A 17,507-nucleotide genomic window follows, 5' to 3' on the forward strand; every position below is an offset into this window, starting at 1 on the left:
AGGGTAGATCCGAGTCATGGCCCTCAAGCTGCAAGGCAATTTAAGTAGCCAGGTCTCATCCCCTTGGCAAGCTCTGGTGTCATTGACAGTTGGCACTCAGGTTCTAGCACCTGTGAGGTCCACAGTGGGGACGGCCACACCTTAACACTTCTGCATACTGACTCATGCCAACATGGTGCTCACTCTTCCTGAGCCCAGCAGGTCACTGGACCTCTTCCGGCACTGCACCCATGTGCGCCTCACCACATCATGACTGCTAACCAGGGCTGCAACCTCTTCCCATGCCTGCTTTGTGAGGGGTGGTGACCTACTCCTCCCATCTCTGGGGACAAGGGTGTCCCTCCTGATAGCCACCTCTTCCAGGAGGTCCGCAAGTCACTCATCCAAAAAGTGGGGGGGCCAAGGTGCCCACCCGAACTGCCCTCCTGCCTGGCATTTCCAGGCACGCTCGACTCCATCACTTGGGTCTGCTAACACAGGACTGATATTCTTCCATGGCAGCCTTCCAGGGGCTGCCCGTGTCGATTTTAAACCAGTCACCAGGTCGCCATTGGACCCGGCTGCCGATAGACCCCACCCCTGCTCGACCTGTCCCAACCAGCGGGGAGCCGCATTTCACGTTGGCCCTTAATTGACCCGCCAGCGTGAAATTGTGATCAGAGGCCGATCCCAGGCTTGCCGACAGTGCTGGCCTGCCGAACTCAAAACTCTGCCTATAAGCTATTTCAACTTTAATCAGAACTGGTGTTATTCCTACTTGAACCGGGGATGACATGAAGATATTGTCATTCTTGCCACTGTGAATACAAGTGTATCAAGTGAATTTGCAAAGACAGTACCTCACATCAAATAGCTACTTGTTAATCAACCCTTGCCTACTTACCGTCTCACCCATTGGTTCCTTGTCCAAATCCAGTCTGACCAATGAATGATTTAGTCTCAGAGCAAGAGACAGAGCCATTAGGCCTCCAGTTCTAATTCTGTTCCTTCGCAGATCCAGCCTTAGGATCCCAGCACTCTCTACTACAAACTCAGCTATGGCTATGGCACCTAAAGATTAATAAAAAAAGACAAATTAACGGAACTGTTGCCCTACGTCTACACCTAGAACATATTCAGAAAATTAGGGCTTATTTATATAATGAACAAAAGGCAAAATACTATAAATGCTGGAAATCTGAGAAAAAACTGGAAGAGGTTGGAGTACTCAAAGGTTAGACAGCATCTGTTGAGAAAACATGAGAGAGTTAATGGTATTAAAGGTATAAAACCCCTTATTCTGCGGTAAGATTTTATATTGAAATATCAACAATCTTGTGTTTTCTCATTGAATGCCTAATTTGCTGAGTATCTCCTGTCACACTCTGAAAAGTTCATAGCAAAAGACTCAATGTACTGGCATTAAATTCCACTGTACTTTACTTTAATAAAGCACTTAACTCATTCATTTTAAAGTAGGTAGTGTCACAGTTATAATGATGGATAGAGCAAATGAATGTGTTACACAAAACAAATAGCAAAACTTTAACCCATATGTCTTAAAAGTGCTGCATGTTCCCTGTTTGAAAAGTTAAATGTAGGCTATAGACTGATAATGGGCTGCAAACACTTGATTCTAGCCAGGAGGTAAGATTCCAACTAGCTGGACTGGACAATCTCAGTTTTCTACAATATTCCACGGTGAAGCAGCTTGATTCTAAGCAACACATCACCTACTGAACCATCTGTGCCCAGATGAAGCTCAAAGAAACAGGTTCAAGTCGTGGGTAGCGCTGGGGTCCAATCCCACCTCCTACTGGTCAGAAAGCAATGCTCTCCTTAAGCTCTAGGACCACTTGTCCAGACATTCTCGTGCAGGCTATGTACAGGTCCTTCAAGTTACTGTACAAGTGCGGCTGTGCAATAAAAATGCAAACGGCCCATGCACTTAAATGAACCAGCCACATACTACAAAAAACTAAATTTAGAGGGTACATTGGTCAGAATGCAACTTGTCTGCTGCATTCCTAAATAGAGTGGTCAACAGTTTTCGCACCAAATACTCCTGAATCTAAGTTTTGTTTTTTTTAAAAGTGAAAGACAGCTAAATAATTTAAACAAATATAAAGATGGATATTGAGTATTTGTAAATATGAGTGTTGATTTCTTAATAGGTTTTGGTCAGAGTCAAGAGTAACATAAAATGTGGACCAATATATCTTAGAACTAGAGAAATTAGGGCCTACAGCTAGACCATTCTTCATATATGGAGATATAGGTAAGGCTGCTAGATTCTTCTAGTGTATATGTGGCTTAGTTTAAAATTCAGTAGGAGCATAGGGACCCAGATTTTTTCAGTCAGCAGCAAAACAAACATGTTCACCACTGATCTGTGTGGTGAGAACTTTAACTCTTTTGATGTGCAATTGATTGTAGCATAGCTTAGCAGTTTAAAATTGCAATGATGTTATCAACTGTCCTCAGAACCAATCACATTGAGGTGTTCTCACAGTCAACCAACCAGAAAATGAAAAGCACCAATAATAAAATTATTTTTTATAAATTTCATGGAGAGCAACATAAAGATTGGGCATATACATCAGTTGAAGTTAAACTGAAATATCATGAACAGACTTTAAAAGTACATAATTATTTTTAAAATCTAGTTATTAAAAGCCTGGTAGTTAATAGTCACAATGCTCTACAAATATAAAATTCGTTTTTCGAGCCAGAACTGTTGTTCAGCAGTAGTTATTACTCAGACCAGTGTTAAAACCCCAGCTGCACCTCATTGAACAAAGATTAAATTTTTCTGGGGTTTCTAACAGCGATGCCACATCAATTGATGTAACTGATTGCTGGCTCTGGAGAGTCCACTGTACAGCCTGTGGCAGAGCAGTGAATGGCAGACCCCAACTTCAGGATTCTCGTATTAATTTGAGTTTGCACTAAATCCTGGCTTTGAGGTCAGATTCAAAGGGATAATGATGGCGAACGCTGACAGATCGCTACCAAACACCCCCCACCACAATCCCACCACCACCCCCACCCCTGGCCCACCAACTTGCAAATTTCACACACACAGTTTCGAGACATTACCTTCACTAGTTATTGCTGTTGACGCCAGTCCTAAACGTGTAACTGATCGATTGGCTATCAATGCTCCCTTAAGTCTATGGATTCCTTCATTGCTGATTGGATTACGACCTAGATTCAGTGTCTCCAGGCAAGTTAATTTAGGCTAAAAAGGAAACAATACAAATTGTTAAAACTGTGCTAAACCTTCGGTCAGACAGAAATGCTTATAATAAAGTCAGATATTTGGACTTCACCAGCACAAAGTCCAGAAAAAGTATTACCAAAGGGCAAAATACTGCAGATGCTAGAAATCTGAAAGTCAATCAGAAAATGCTGGAGGTATTCAGCAGGCCAGGCAGTATTGTAATGGGCCAATGCCTCCACTAAAATGGTAAGAGTGTATTTCAGATTATCACATTTTGCGCTCATTCCTTTTTAATTCACAAAGTAACTTAAAGGCTTGGTTTCGAGCTGAGTCTTTATTACAGTTTGAGGTCAGGTAGTATCCGTTTCTTTGGGCTACATCTTGGCAGCGAGAAAGATGTTTCGCACTGTAATTCTGAAGAGAGTTCCGGCAGTTTCTGCCCAAGGTACATGACTCACTAACAGCACTTAATGGTGGAAATCAGGTACTGCACCAGTTCATGACTGAGCAGACCAGAAAAGCAGAGATGTCGAAAGTGTCACTGGGAGGGACATCTCCAACTTCTGCCAGTATAACAGAAGGGGAAGGAACAGTCAGCAAAATGTTGAAGCCCAGAAAAACTGTGCAAAAATCCTACATATTTGTTGTTGCTAGTTTGCAAGCTTTGTTTCAAATTCATTTTGCAGGCTACAGAGGAGAACGTTGGGAACAAGGTTTAGCCAGCGCCTCGGGTTGGAGATCTCTGCTGCACCAACAACCTTATGGGCAGAATCTTCGGCTCGGTGAGCGGGGGCGGGGCCTGCTCGCCGAGGCATAAAATGACATGCAGTGACGTCAGGCGTGCGTCCCGACATATCACCGCGCGTCATTCAGATTTTCAGGTCGCCGGCGCACAGCCGGACTGTCAAAGGCCTGTTACGGCCAGTTACCTACTAATTGAAGCAATTAGCTGAGCTGCCCATCCAATCTTAAGTTTGTGGGGTGGGGGGGTGAGGAGGGGGGTGGGGGGGTGGGTGCTGCAGGCAAAGAGCCCAGGCAGCCTTCGCATTTATCATGGAACCTCATCCACGGGCGGGATGAGGTTTCGTGAAGGTTTTTAAAGTCTTGCAAAAAGTTTTAATAAAATTAATAGACGTGTCCCAGCTCACATGACAGGTTCACATGAGCTGCGTGAAAGAGCGCAGGCCCCGACTCGGGCAAACCTACCCCCCTCACCCCGCCGCCCCCCCCACCCACCCACACAGGGAATGCTCAGCACCTCAGGGAGAGTGTCACGCTGGGCGGGCCTTAATTGGCCCGCCCCCATAAAATGGCGGCGCCCAGCCGAGTGCGGGTGGCGATCGGCTGCGCGCAGGTCTGCGCCCGCTCCCGCCCAACCCCCCCCCCCACCCCACCCCCCCCCCCCCCCCCCCACCACCCCACCATCTCGACAGGGAGAAAGTTCTCCCCTATGAAACATGTAACATCAGGTAAAGAGCACACTATAGGAGACAACACTTCAGTTATTATTTTTTCAACAAAACAACTCTGCTTGCAGCATATATCAAATAACAAAATCAAACCTCCCCCTGAGTACACTGCAGCTCTGTTGTTGCCAACTCGCCCCCTCTTAACGTCAGGCCTGGCAACTCCACCCAGCCATCTTTCTCCTGTCATCAGGGCTGTTTCGACAAAAACACCCAAGTATCATTTGAAAGACTCAGTTCAAAACCAAGCCTTTAAATTACTTTGTGGATTAAAAAAGGTGTGAATGCAAGATGTGTTAATCTGAAACACACTCTCTGACCATTTCAGTGGAGGCATTGGCCCGTTTAAATTAAGCGTTTGAGGCCCATTATCTCACACCGTAATTACTCTTCCCCCCCCTCCCCCCTCCCCCATTCTCTTTTTTCTCTCTCCTGAAGGTACTGAGTCATGTAGGGGCATTGTTCTTCAGGTTCCAGTCACCCTCTATTACTTCACCCAGCTCATGTTTGAGCATAGAACACGAATGACTGTGATTGGTGGGGTGGCTGCGGGGATGGTGGTTAGGTCACCCTCCCACCACCACCATTGAACCTACTCTTCTCCTCACTCCCTGTCCACACATGAAAGCTTTCTTGCAGGGGTCATTGGAGAGCAATGAAGACATTTCCTCTTCCTAAATCAGTAATTCCGGACCATTCCATGACTTCTGACGCATCTGGTATCAGCCAATTTAGGACAGATAACGGAACCAACTCTAGATGTCCTTGTCCACGTGGCTCGCCGACCACACAGCATAATTACTCACCAAGCCAGGGGGCATCCCACTCACTCACTTTTCCGGAACGGTGTCATCCAATTCAGGGTCGTGGGCAGTCATAGCCTATCCCGACAGACAATGGGCACTAGGCGGGGTGCACACAGTTCAAGATGCCAGTCCATCACAGAGCACACACTCCCACGTGCACACACGCTGGGGGACAATTTACCGTAGCCAATCCACCTAACCTGCACGTCTTTGGATGGTGGGAGGAAACCAGAGCACACCCACGCAGACACGGTAAGAGCGTGCAGACTCCACACAGACAGACACCCGAGGTCAGGATCAAACCTGGGTCCCTGGAACTGTGAGGCTGCAGCGCTAACCACTGTGCCAACACCAGGGGGTGTCTCAAAACAATAATTCTTTTTATTCTTTGGTTTGTACAAGTGGTACTAACAAAGGGATTTTCCCTACATAACAGGCCCGTTATTCCTTGGATTATCCACTAAAGAAAGGAAAAACTTGCATAAAATAATGCCTCACAGGAACTTTTAAAGTGACATACAACCAATGAAGTGCTTTTGAAGTGTAGTCAGTGTTATGTTGTAGGAAACAGAGCAGACAATTTACACACAGCAAGCTCCCATTTTCAGCAATGTGTTAACATTTTAGTGATATTGGTTGAGGAATAAATATTGGTCAGGACAATGGGGATAGCTCCCCTGCCCTTCTTCAAAATAGTGCCCTGGGATCTAAAACTTTCACTTTTATGTTTTTGGTTATCAGGTTCACTTTGTTCAGCGCACGCTAGCTGTGCCCTTGATATTAACACATTAGTTGGTGCTTGAAACATTGCAGGCAGAGAGACCGATCAACTGGACAAACGCTGGTAGTTTATTGAAACTAAGAATAGAGCACTAACACCATGTGTGCTTCTTCAATCACCTCCAACTCTGGACTTCCAGCTATCCAAAAAAGCCCCTGCTGTGTAGCGATTGGTCAATACAGTTACATGGTCAACTAACTAGATTCTCTTAATGGTACAAAACACTCCACTTTACCACATTCACCTATGAAGACAAGATGGAACCTTGCTTAAGTTTGTCATCTAAAAGACTACACCACCAATGCAGCACTCCCTCAATACTGAACTGGAACTTCTGCCCAGATTCCATACTTGAGCCTCTGGAGAGGGATTTGAACCCACTAACTTCTAATCCAGGGACAAGAGAGCTACCAACTGAGCCACAGCTGACAACACTTTACGCACTATCGTGCCCAACTGCTGATAACATTTTTCTTTTGTTGTTTATCACCCCCGACACAGAGCTTCAGGTGCTGGGAGTGCAAGTTGGGATTTGAGCATGGAGGTTATTGTGCTCGTTTTGTGGATCATTTGATTCCTTATCCACTGGGGAGGCAATAGCCCTCAACTGGAGTTGGAAAATGTGGTCCTATCATATGAAACTGTGCTTTGGGAACATTGAATGGTAAAATTAATCCTGCCTTATCCCGCAGTCCAAATTCAAGAAAAACTTTGGAAAATTCCTTCAGATTCTATATGCCAATGAAACAAACACTAATGCACACTGACTGAACGCAACTAACCCGCATGCAACCTACATTCTGCAACGTCCTTCTTCCTCAGGGACTCTTACAGATAAATGCTTCAGACGAAACGCAGCCTTTGAAGATTTTCTTTACAGCCTGGCTATTTAAAAGTTTGTTTAGATGATATAATGATACATTAGCACAGTGTTTTTGTTTTCTTTAGGGAGGGGGGGAAGGGTTAACCAGACTTTTCTGTCTTGGGCATTAATTGGAAAAAAGAGGTTTTGAATAATTATTTTTGTGCACTAAATTACCACTCTAGAACTAATTACAGACATCTAATTTGCATGAAACTGGTACATGTGGAATATTTTGCTTTTGTGAGCAACGATCTACTCAGATTTACTGCCTATTTTCAGTGCCTAACTTCTTGAAAGCTAGGCTGCGCGGGCAGAAATTTAGCTCGTATCAGGAGATTAGAAATAGATAAATAGTTACCCATTCAAAATATTACAAAGCTACATGTTTATCTTACCCATGTGCCAGTGCAAGAAATTGGACTTTATCATTTCTCCTGCTGAACGACACAGTATTTCATTTTTGTCACATAACCCCCTTAAATGCTTAAAACATTGTATCGTCCTGTTATATCCTAGGGGTAATTTTAGTAGTCCTTGGTGCCAGCAGGTGCCCTCGCCTGCCTGTGGCGGAGACTCATAAAACCATCCATTCAGCTATAAACAGAGCACACATAATTGAATGTTTTAAAAAAAAGAAGCCACAAATGCCAGAAATTAAAATAAAACTAGAAAATGCTGGGAGTACAGAGCAGAACCATCAGCATCCAGCTGACACTTTGGATGGAGAGCCCTCTGAGGACATTTCTCTGCCACCTTAGTCATCTACATAACATTGGCCCAGAATTTCCTGGAGTGGACATACCCTGTTTGACTTTCTCCGTCATGCTACAGCTTGATAATTTTGTTACCCCATTAGCGTGAGCCGATAACAATGTGGTGAGGGCAATGGCACCACGGGGGCCTTGGTGAATGATGTCTACATCCTTAACCAATGAAAATTTAAAAATTGAGAAATAAATAGAGGAATGATGGAGAAGGAGGGTGAATTAAGGTCAAATCGGGTCCAGATAGAAAAACAAAGAGAAGAAACGAAAGATCGGATTAAGAGAGATAGGGAAAAAAAGAGACAAAAAGAAAAGGTATCAGGAAAAATTAAAACATTTAATATTTTAAATTTTGAAAACCTCAAACAAAAATTACTAGTGAGTATGAGATTCCACAGTTCAAATTATTCCCTGTCTAAGGCAGGAGAGGTTGATTGGTATTGCAGGAACTTAAATCTCCTCATTAAAATGATTCTTACACTGGTACTGGGACAAACTTCCTGTGGTGAGTTTAATGTGCAGTTAATGCACAAATGCAGCAACTTCACAAAATGCATTTGGAGGTTGATCTGCCATTTGTGCGAGGTTAATTGCAGAGTGGTCCAAACTGTCGAGCACCTCTGGCAATTCACAATTCGCAAGATATCTCTTCCTCGCCACAAGTTGCTGGACAATTGATACATTGAATAAAGTGAGTGCTGTCAAAGTCACTCACCAACAAAAGCTTCTTCATATGCTTCCAATCGTTTGAATATGACAAATGGTCTTGATCATTTAGGCCACCTCCTCCCATATAGACTGCATGATGACCTTACATGCAGGAAACACTGGAGTGCCATTCAGGCAACCCTTCTTTGACCCAGTTCTTGCAGGACTAGTGCATCGATACTTGCTGGGATTTTTGTTAGGTTCATGTGACACTGCTTTCTAGCAGTGCATGCTGTCAGCCTTAGCTCAGTAGTAACACTCATCACTGAGTCAGAAGGTTGTAGGTTCATGCCCTGTTCCAGAGGCTTCAGCAGATAACGCAGTAATGAGTGACTGTTACACCCACAACACTCACAATGTCTCCTTAACCCAAGGGATATTGTCTATCTTTCTCTCTCAGGTTATTTTCATTTTCTCGGGGAGAGGGAGTTGGAATTGCTACAGATTTTTTTTAAAACTCCCAGTTTTAAGGCTTACTTTATGAGGATCTTGATTAGAGTAATCCTTCCATTATTCTTTTGTGATGTGTTTCTGCCACTTCCTGCATTTGCCTTGGTTAGGCAGTGGATTGCACTGCTTTTGATTTGTTCCCACATCAGATTGCGACTGTGAACATTTAACTACATTTCAGTAACTACAAAGGGAAAAATGATAACTTTGAAGTGTCCTTCATCAAGCTGCATAGAATCAGAGAATCATAGAACGGTTAAGGCACAGAAGAAGGCCATTCAGCCCATTGTATCTATGCCAGCTCTCTATCTGTTCAAATAAGCATAAACGATTCAATGGTACCTATTTGAATAAGAATGGGCTGCTATTTTGACCAACATTTGTCTCTCAACCAACACAGTTAGATTGGCCATCTAGCTACCTCACTGCTATTTGTAGAACCTTGCTGTGTGTTTGTCTACATAACAGCAGTTCAAAAGTACGTTGCTGGTTTTGAAGAGCTTTGGGATGTCCTGAGGATGTGAAATTTTCTATATAAATGTGTTCAATTGTTTTCTTACTTGTAAACCACTTGCTGCTGGTGAAGTTCCCACTGCTGGCAAAATTACCTTCCCCCAACACCCCGCCTTTATTGGCAGCCATTTTCACAACTACAGGAGTATTGCATTCTACTCCCGCCCTCAAACCCAGCCATACATTCAGTGAGGACCATGTGGGCTGCATAATCCAAATTTTGGCTCACATATGCAAAGAGGTCAACCCCAGAAGCTTTGGGAGAGTCAACTGATTCTAACTTGCAGTGGAACAGTCTCACAACTTCAACTCAGGTAAAAAAGCACAACCCTACCTCATACAGCACAATAACTTGTCAATCATGTCATTGTGTGACTTTGTTAAGTTCCCAACACTCCAAAGTATAATTCTTCCCTTTGTAGTTACTGAAATTGAGTCAAATGTTCACAACTTCAATCTGTTGTTGGAACAAATTCACTATTAACCACATCCACATTAATAACAGTGCACTGCACTGCTTAACCAAGACAAATGTACAAAGTAACAGGAACGTGTCACAGGAATAATGGAAGAATTGCTCAATCAAGATCCTTAAAGCAAGAACTGAAAATTGGGAGCTTTATTTTGGAAATCTGCAGCGATTCCAAATTCCCTCTCCTTGAGAAAATGACTTGAGATACAAAAATAGACAATGCACCCTGAGTTAAAGAGACACTAAAGAATAACTGCATGTATTTTAAAGATGCCCATAACTGGCTAAAGGATCAAATGGCCTAGAAAATGACAAACCCTGATGGAACAGAGAAGCACAGAAGCTGCTGACTTGAACAACAGTTACTGGGTAAACCTGATCGGAGCTGATGAACGGCACAACCAAACCAACCAGCAACAGATATTGCAGTCTCCCACAGGTAGCAGCATTCTTGCCTCTGAGCCAGAAGATCTACACCAGGAGCTTGAACGTATAATGCAGGTGCAACAGTGATGGAGCGCTTTATTACCAGAGGAGTCATCCTTCAGATGAAATATTAAACAAGGTTGCTGATTGTCCAATTCAGGTCAATATTAAAAATCAAAACAACGGGGAGTTGCTCTGATTCTAAATAACAGTCAAAAAATTATTAGTCGGTAATTCAACTCCGGGCTTTCTGTGGTATATTTTGGGTGGCTTGCTTTACTGTAAGCTAGAAGAGCATCCATATTTAATATTACTGGCATATGCAGTGAAGACATGAAAAAATATGATGTTCTAATTCTCATTTTGATTCTGAGTAAATAGCTAGGAAATTAAAACATCCAATCTATATCCCCTCTCCTTTTGATTATAATAGTTGGTTGTATAGTGCGTTGGTAGAGCATTTAATTGTAATTCAAGAGTTTCTGTAGTAACACCTATCACCTTGTTTAATGTTTAGGAAAATTATACATAGATTTTGGTTAGCTAATTTGGTTGTACTTGGGATGTAGAAGCAGTGGGCTTGATGAACCAAAAGACCTTAACCCATTGCAAAACGATCTTCTCAGGAAAGAGAAGCAGTGGCAATTGGGGAAAGAGATATTTTGTGTGTTAGTCTTCTCAGTCACTCTAAAATTCTTCCCACTAAGAAGCCTAATATGTGATGGATGCAATACAAAATAAGTAACCAATGTTAAGGTGACTAATTATGACATTCCTAATAGGCAGTCACTGAGGGAGCAAATTCCACATTTTCATCACTCTCTGGGTAAAGAAATTTCTTCTGAATCCTTTATTTGATTTCTTCGTGACTCTCTTAAACTGATGACTTCCAGTTTTGCTCTTCCTCACTAGTGGAGACACTCTTTGTCATCCTTTATCAAAACCTGTCATGATTTTAAAGATCTCTGTTAGGTCTTTTTTCAACAGAGAAGTGGCCTTGTTCATACTTTCCTGTTACTTTATTATAGGTAGGATTTTGCCCTTGGCAGGGGTGCTCGGCAGGGGGTGGGCGGGGCCGGTCAGAAAGCCAAATGCTGCCCGCGATCGGCACCACAAAGCGATTTTACGCGGGCGAGCCGATTAAGGCCCACCCAGCGTGGAACATGAGCGGCAGCGCTCAGCATTAAGTAAGGCTGGACAGGCAGCATAAATTTTAATGTAATTACCTTTTTAATGGCCTTAATAGGCCGTTTAACTGTCAGCGGGCGCGCTGCCGACTCCAGCGCATGCCCACTGAATGAAATATCGCGGGACTGCACGATGACATTGGGACGCTCGCCTGATGTCATTGCGCATCATTTTACGCTTGGGTGGGCCGGACGCACACCCGCCCGCCGAGCTCAACATTCTGCCCTAATTCTCTGTAGGTTGGAAATTATGTTTTATTTGAATGGAACCAAAATTTGAATGTGTGACGGTATGGTACCTACCGTGAGGTCTATTTATCTTGCAACTTTTATAACAATATTACTGGGTCCTTTATTGGTATTATTCTATGTGACTGGTGCAATACACTATCTAATAAAATAGAAGCCTCACCATGTGTAATACACAGGATGAAATTTTAACTCATTCAAAATTCACCTATTTGTACAGAGTTAAAATCAGGCCCACAAATGTATTATTCTGCTGCTGAGGTTGGACTTTGTCTTTTGAAGTTAACAGACTATAATTGCTATCAAGTCAAAAATAAATAAGTTCATTCGGACCTCAATCCTTAGTGAGGCTGCAAGTCAGAATGGTGGCTCTAATTGGCTTTTCATTAACTGTGATTGGTAAGATCAAGCAAGAAGTTGTAGATATTTTGGGACAGATTTTTTTTTCAGTGCCTGGCCTGAGGAGCTTATTCCAAACTCAGCCAGAAGCTGCTCATAACTTTTGGCAAGTAAGAAAGGTAAAACTCTCAGAAGGCTTCCATTAAAGTAATAATGTGCCATATTCCAGCTGATGGAAAACAATGTTTCATTCCCTTTTGCTCGTTATTTGACTTATTTGTTAAACAAATTCTCATAAAGTCTTAATTGAGCACATCTGCTGCATGTGATTGTCAGTCTCAGAGTGCTGTAAGTGTGCTAATTATACAAACAGGAAAACACAGCAGTGCAAACTTAAATATAAGTAAATGACCCCCGCGAGACCTTTTGTTTGAACTTGTATGTTGAGTTACGCTTGTGAAGAGACTGAAGGGAGGACAGCTTTCATTCAGACATGCGCATAAACTAGGGTGCTCAGCAATTGTGAAACAGTTACAAGATAATCATGTTAAAGATAGAATTCCCGTCTTTTTCCAAGTTCACAGAAAAATGATGGGGATGATGGGATGGTTGGGGGAGGGGGGAGGTATGGGGTGGACAGAATCAGGTCACGGAAGATAAGAGTGAGATCATAGGTTGCATGATCTGCTTTTTTGCTTTAATGATACCTTAAAGACAAATGTAGTCAAATCATAAGACAAAGAAGTGGAAAAATGGACAACTACTTTTAAAATAAACATGTTGGGATCTGTGTAAAAATAGTGTCTGTGTGTAGTGTCGGAGTATTCATATTTGAATGCCACTGATTGGAAGTTCTAGCCTCCCATTTCACTGCAAGCCACTCATACAACCCAGTGCCTTGACACATTCCAGCATTTTTCTTCACTTTATACTTAGGAAACATTGAGGGAGGTGAGTAAAACCCAAACTCAGACAGAAGCTGCTCATAACTTTTGGCAAGTAAGAAAAGTAAAACTCAGAAGGCTTCAATTAAAGTAATAATGTGCCATATTCCAGCTGATGGAAAACAATGTTTCACTGTCAAAACACTGTCAAAGCCGTAAATTTTTACCTAAGCAATCCGGCTTTTACCACATCTTGGATTTTGCTTTAATTTAAAGATAGATCAACAAGATTCAATACTTCCACCAGGTAACTTGTACTCTAAGCCTGATATCCTGCAGTTCCAGCTGTATTACCTCAGTTGCTGAGAGGAAGCGTAAAAGGGTTTTATCTTCTTGGAAATTTTACCTATTTTTATTCACCTCCATAAAATTAAGTGAGAATTTACTACACAAATGCGTGTAGACATAGGTATAAACAGAATCACAGTATGGTTACAATACAGAAGGAGGACATTTTGGATAATTGTGTCTGCATTGGCTCTCCGAAAGAGCAATTCACGTAGTACCACTGCACCACCTTCTCCCCATAGCCCTATGCTTTGTTCCTTTTCAGAGGATAATCCAATTCCCTTTCTCTCAAGAACTGCAATGTTCTCCTTACTCAATACTGCCACCCGTCCCCCTTTCCTTCCAATCTTATCTTTCTTGAGCTCCTTTAACCCAGGAATATTTAATACCCAGTGCTGCCCCTCTTTGAGCCAGGTCTCTGTTATCCACAACATTATATTTCCATGTGGCATTCTGCACCTGTAACCCACTGATCTTATTTATCACTCCCCACACATTCCCAAATGCACAATAATCCTAATTTAGACTTTGTTACTTTCTCCCTTACTCTGAACTCACCTAATAACTTACTCTTTGCGACTCCCATCCTGTCTGTCTCTCCTAGTATTCTGTGCACCTTGGTATTCCTCTTTGATATTACCTCCTCTGTCAAGTTAGTTTAAACCCACTCCAATAACACTGGCAAATTGATCCACAAGGAAATCAGTCCTGAAACCCAGGGTAGAAAGTTCAGGCCCTGCAGACATTGGGAGTGGAGAAAAGTGAGGCCCAGCTTGTCAGTTTCCTGGCACCATCCCTGGCACGGCCATTTCGGAGTGATGACTTCAGGACCCAGTATCCTAACGAGAGGGCAGCTAAATCGGATCAGTGCTAAAGGTAGGCAGTGGAGGTCACCTGGGATTTTCCTGTCAACCTCCAGTTTCACAATGCGATGGGGCCAGCTCAACTGCCTGAAGGTGGGCACCCAGTAGCAGGCTGGGGTGCCATTGATTCTGGCAGGCCTACCTGTCTTCCCTGCCTGCCTGGGTGTGGGCGAAGCCTGTAGAGGAACTCTGCCCACTACCTCCTGCTCGCCCAACCTGCCCCCTCTGCAACAGAAGTAGCCTGGCAGACTTTCAATATTTTTAAATTAATATTTAACCAGGAATATTAATCTAAGAACAATCTTTGACAAATATCTGGAAGTAAACAAATAATACAGATAGGTTATGAAAAAGCCTTTGATCACATTGATCACCAAAAGCTAATAGACATGCTGTTGAAACGTGACATTGACAGTAAAGATGTGAGATTTATCAAGAGCCTATAGTGGGACCAAATAGTGAGCATCAGACAAGAAAATGGACAATCAGATTTGTTTCAAGTGAAGAGGGGAGTATGACAAGGCAATGTACTGTCACCAAAATTTTTCAATCTGTACAGAAAACAAATAGTAAGAGAATTATATGTACTTCCAGGGGTAAACATTGGAGGGAAGAACATAACAAACTTCCGGTAAATCAGCGGTCCTTGTAGAATCAGACCAAAATATTGTAGATCAAGTAAAATCAACAAACGGATTAAGTATAAACACCAAAAAGACAAAAACAAAGGTAATTAGAGGGAATCCATTAGAAGAAACTATAATAAAGATTGAAGTGTGTGGTATCACACTGGACCAAATAGATACGTTTGTCTGTTTAGGGTAAATGATAACAGAAGATGCTAGCCACCACACCGAAATTAGAAGGATAGAGATAGCTAAAACTAATTTTGTAAAGATGAAGGATGTGTTAACAACAAGAATACTCAAGCTTGCAACAAGGGAAAAAAGTCATAAGATGCTACACTCTATCCACTTTCCAGTATTGCTCAGAAACCTGGACAACAAATAAAGATTAGTGGAAGAAAATGGAGGCCTTTGAAACATGGATACTACGACATATGCAAAAAATTCCAGCTAGAGAGCATAAGACGGCTGATGAGGTACTTGAGATTGTGAGAACAAACAGAACTCTAAAAAGTGACATTCAGAAATGAAAATATCAGCCCTTTGATCAGAGCTGAAAAGCCACAGAGATCTCTTCTAGAGGGAAAAATGGAGGGCAGCAGGAAGAGGGGTCGATCTAGGTGTAGCTGGATGACAGACATCACAAAGTGGTTACTAACAAGTGACAGTGAAATATGGGGATGGCACAAGACAGACAAGACAGACAAGTGTGACATACCAGCAGATCGCCTGGTGGGAGTAACTACAAGCAACAGCAGCAAATTAAATTTTAAAAAAGGTTTTTGAGTGGGCACCATGTTGAAGTGCCCTCACAGTTACTTATCATTCATTCCAGCAGGCTTCCTCTTTGAAGCTGGAAGGCTTCTGTTTGGCCATCCAGCTTTGAGGATCTACCTACTAACCTTAATTGGACAGAGAATCTGCCTCCGTGTCAATTAAGGGGTTGTCCTGGTTAAGATCCCGAAAAGTGACTAAGTCTCCTCGAGTGAGGATTCCCGATACAGAAATAGTGCCGGCTCCCAGCCTGAAAATCCAAGGGTTTTGTTCATAAATGCTAGAAATCTCCAATGCTCTGGTGTCTATGGGATCATGGGAAGGTTTCCTAATTAACATTAAACTGGCAGGCACCTGCAGCACTATGGACATATCCTGGGTGCAGCTAGAGCAAGGGAACAGGAGATGTGGCAAAAGGTAGTCCAAAGCTCTTTACCCGGCACCCTAGCCCAATTTATTTTCTCAGAATGGGTCACTGGCCTTCGTTTTGCAACCAAATCTCTTCCAGGTGCTAGCTCCACTCTCTCCCTCTATTAGCTACACTTCGCAGTGCAAAGGAGATGAGGTTCCCAGAACCTCAAAATATAGATTGGAATTAATTCTATGAAATAAATGGAGGGGTTAGTCCCATATTTGGACTCCGGGTCTTCCCCATTATGCAGGGGAGCAACATAGCTCCAAAGGGACTGGCTTTCAATTTGCCAACTAAAAACTGGAAAGCAACTCATGTGGTCATTCATCTGCAGAACCACAGAAAAAGGCCACTCAGCCCATCATGTCTATGCTGACTCTTTGTTACAGAAATGCAAAACTAATCCCACTGCCATGCTCTCTCTCCTGTGAGCCCTGTATCTTCCACTTCAACTATTTGTTCACTATTGTTTCTATTGAAAATGCAGTGGTGTCTCAGTCATCCACTCTTTATGTCATCTTCCAAAAACTCTGCATAAAGACATTTCTCGTAACTTCTTTCTACATTTTCTTAGTGATGACTTAAATTGTCCCCAACCAGAGGAAAGAAATTTTCGCTTTCCTTGAAACAGAGTAAATGCAAACAAAAACTACCTGAAATGAAGGAAAAACCAAGTCAGTATAAATAATACTATTAAAAGGAGTAGACTTCATGTAGGTATGAACCAGTCTTGCTTAATACACTCTTATACATATTGCACCTGGAAATCTGGACGGTGAATCTATAGTGATGTTTGTAAGAGATCACAGCACTAGACTAGATGTCACATGTGCTGCAACATCAATTGTCCTACTGTCAGCATGACAGGTATTAAACTGGACTCTCAGAACAAAGTTATTTCTGTATTTTTAACTCTGCAGAATAACAATGATTTTTCTGCAGCAACCAGTGAATTAGTCTACATATCAAGAAATAAAGTAATTCCAGAAAAGCACTTTGAGATATTTTGACAATGTGGTTAAAATGCTAAAGAAATGCAAGTTTTTTTTTCTCTTCTCGATGTGCTCAAGTGAAAAGAACTGATATTTTTCGTTACCTTTTGACTTTATCAGACTTTTGTCTTTATTGCATTCTTATTGTTGTTAATAGCTTTCTAAATTTCACACATGTAGGCGAGATATTAAGGTTAATATCAGTCTCAGCACACGGAGAGATGAACAGGTTGGGACTAGTCCTTTCAGCCCCTATTAAGACTGAAGAAACATTATTAGAAAAAAATGATATGAAATAAATATATCCTTGCTTAAAAAAAGGATTCTTTAATAATACGAAGAGCCTTGTCTGGCTTTTGCACTAGAAGCAGGAGGCATAA

The 17,507-nt window shown here is 42.3% G+C and overlaps 1 protein-coding gene across 1 annotated transcript in view; it reads right to left on the minus strand.

Annotated features, from left to right (window-relative positions):
• Nucleotides 1–785: 785 nt before the first annotated feature.
• The window catches only part of si:dkey-288a3.2 (protein phosphatase 1 regulatory subunit 37), a 91,786-nt gene continuing 75,064 nt past the window's right edge, over nucleotides 786–17,507 (minus strand). The window contains exons 11-13 of the mRNA XM_041214214.1: nucleotides 3,079–3,220; nucleotides 884–1,050; nucleotides 786–797 (exon numbers count right to left, since the gene is read on the minus strand). Of these exons, the coding sequence (XP_041070148.1) occupies nucleotides 786–797; nucleotides 884–1,050; nucleotides 3,079–3,220 (321 nt within the window). The remainder of the gene's footprint in view (nucleotides 798–883; nucleotides 1,051–3,078; nucleotides 3,221–17,507) is intronic.

This window comes from Carcharodon carcharias, chromosome 20, assembly GCF_017639515.1.
Source record: "Carcharodon carcharias isolate sCarCar2 chromosome 20, sCarCar2.pri, whole genome shotgun sequence".
Classification (NCBI taxonomy): Eukaryota; Metazoa; Chordata; class Chondrichthyes; order Lamniformes; family Lamnidae; genus Carcharodon; species Carcharodon carcharias.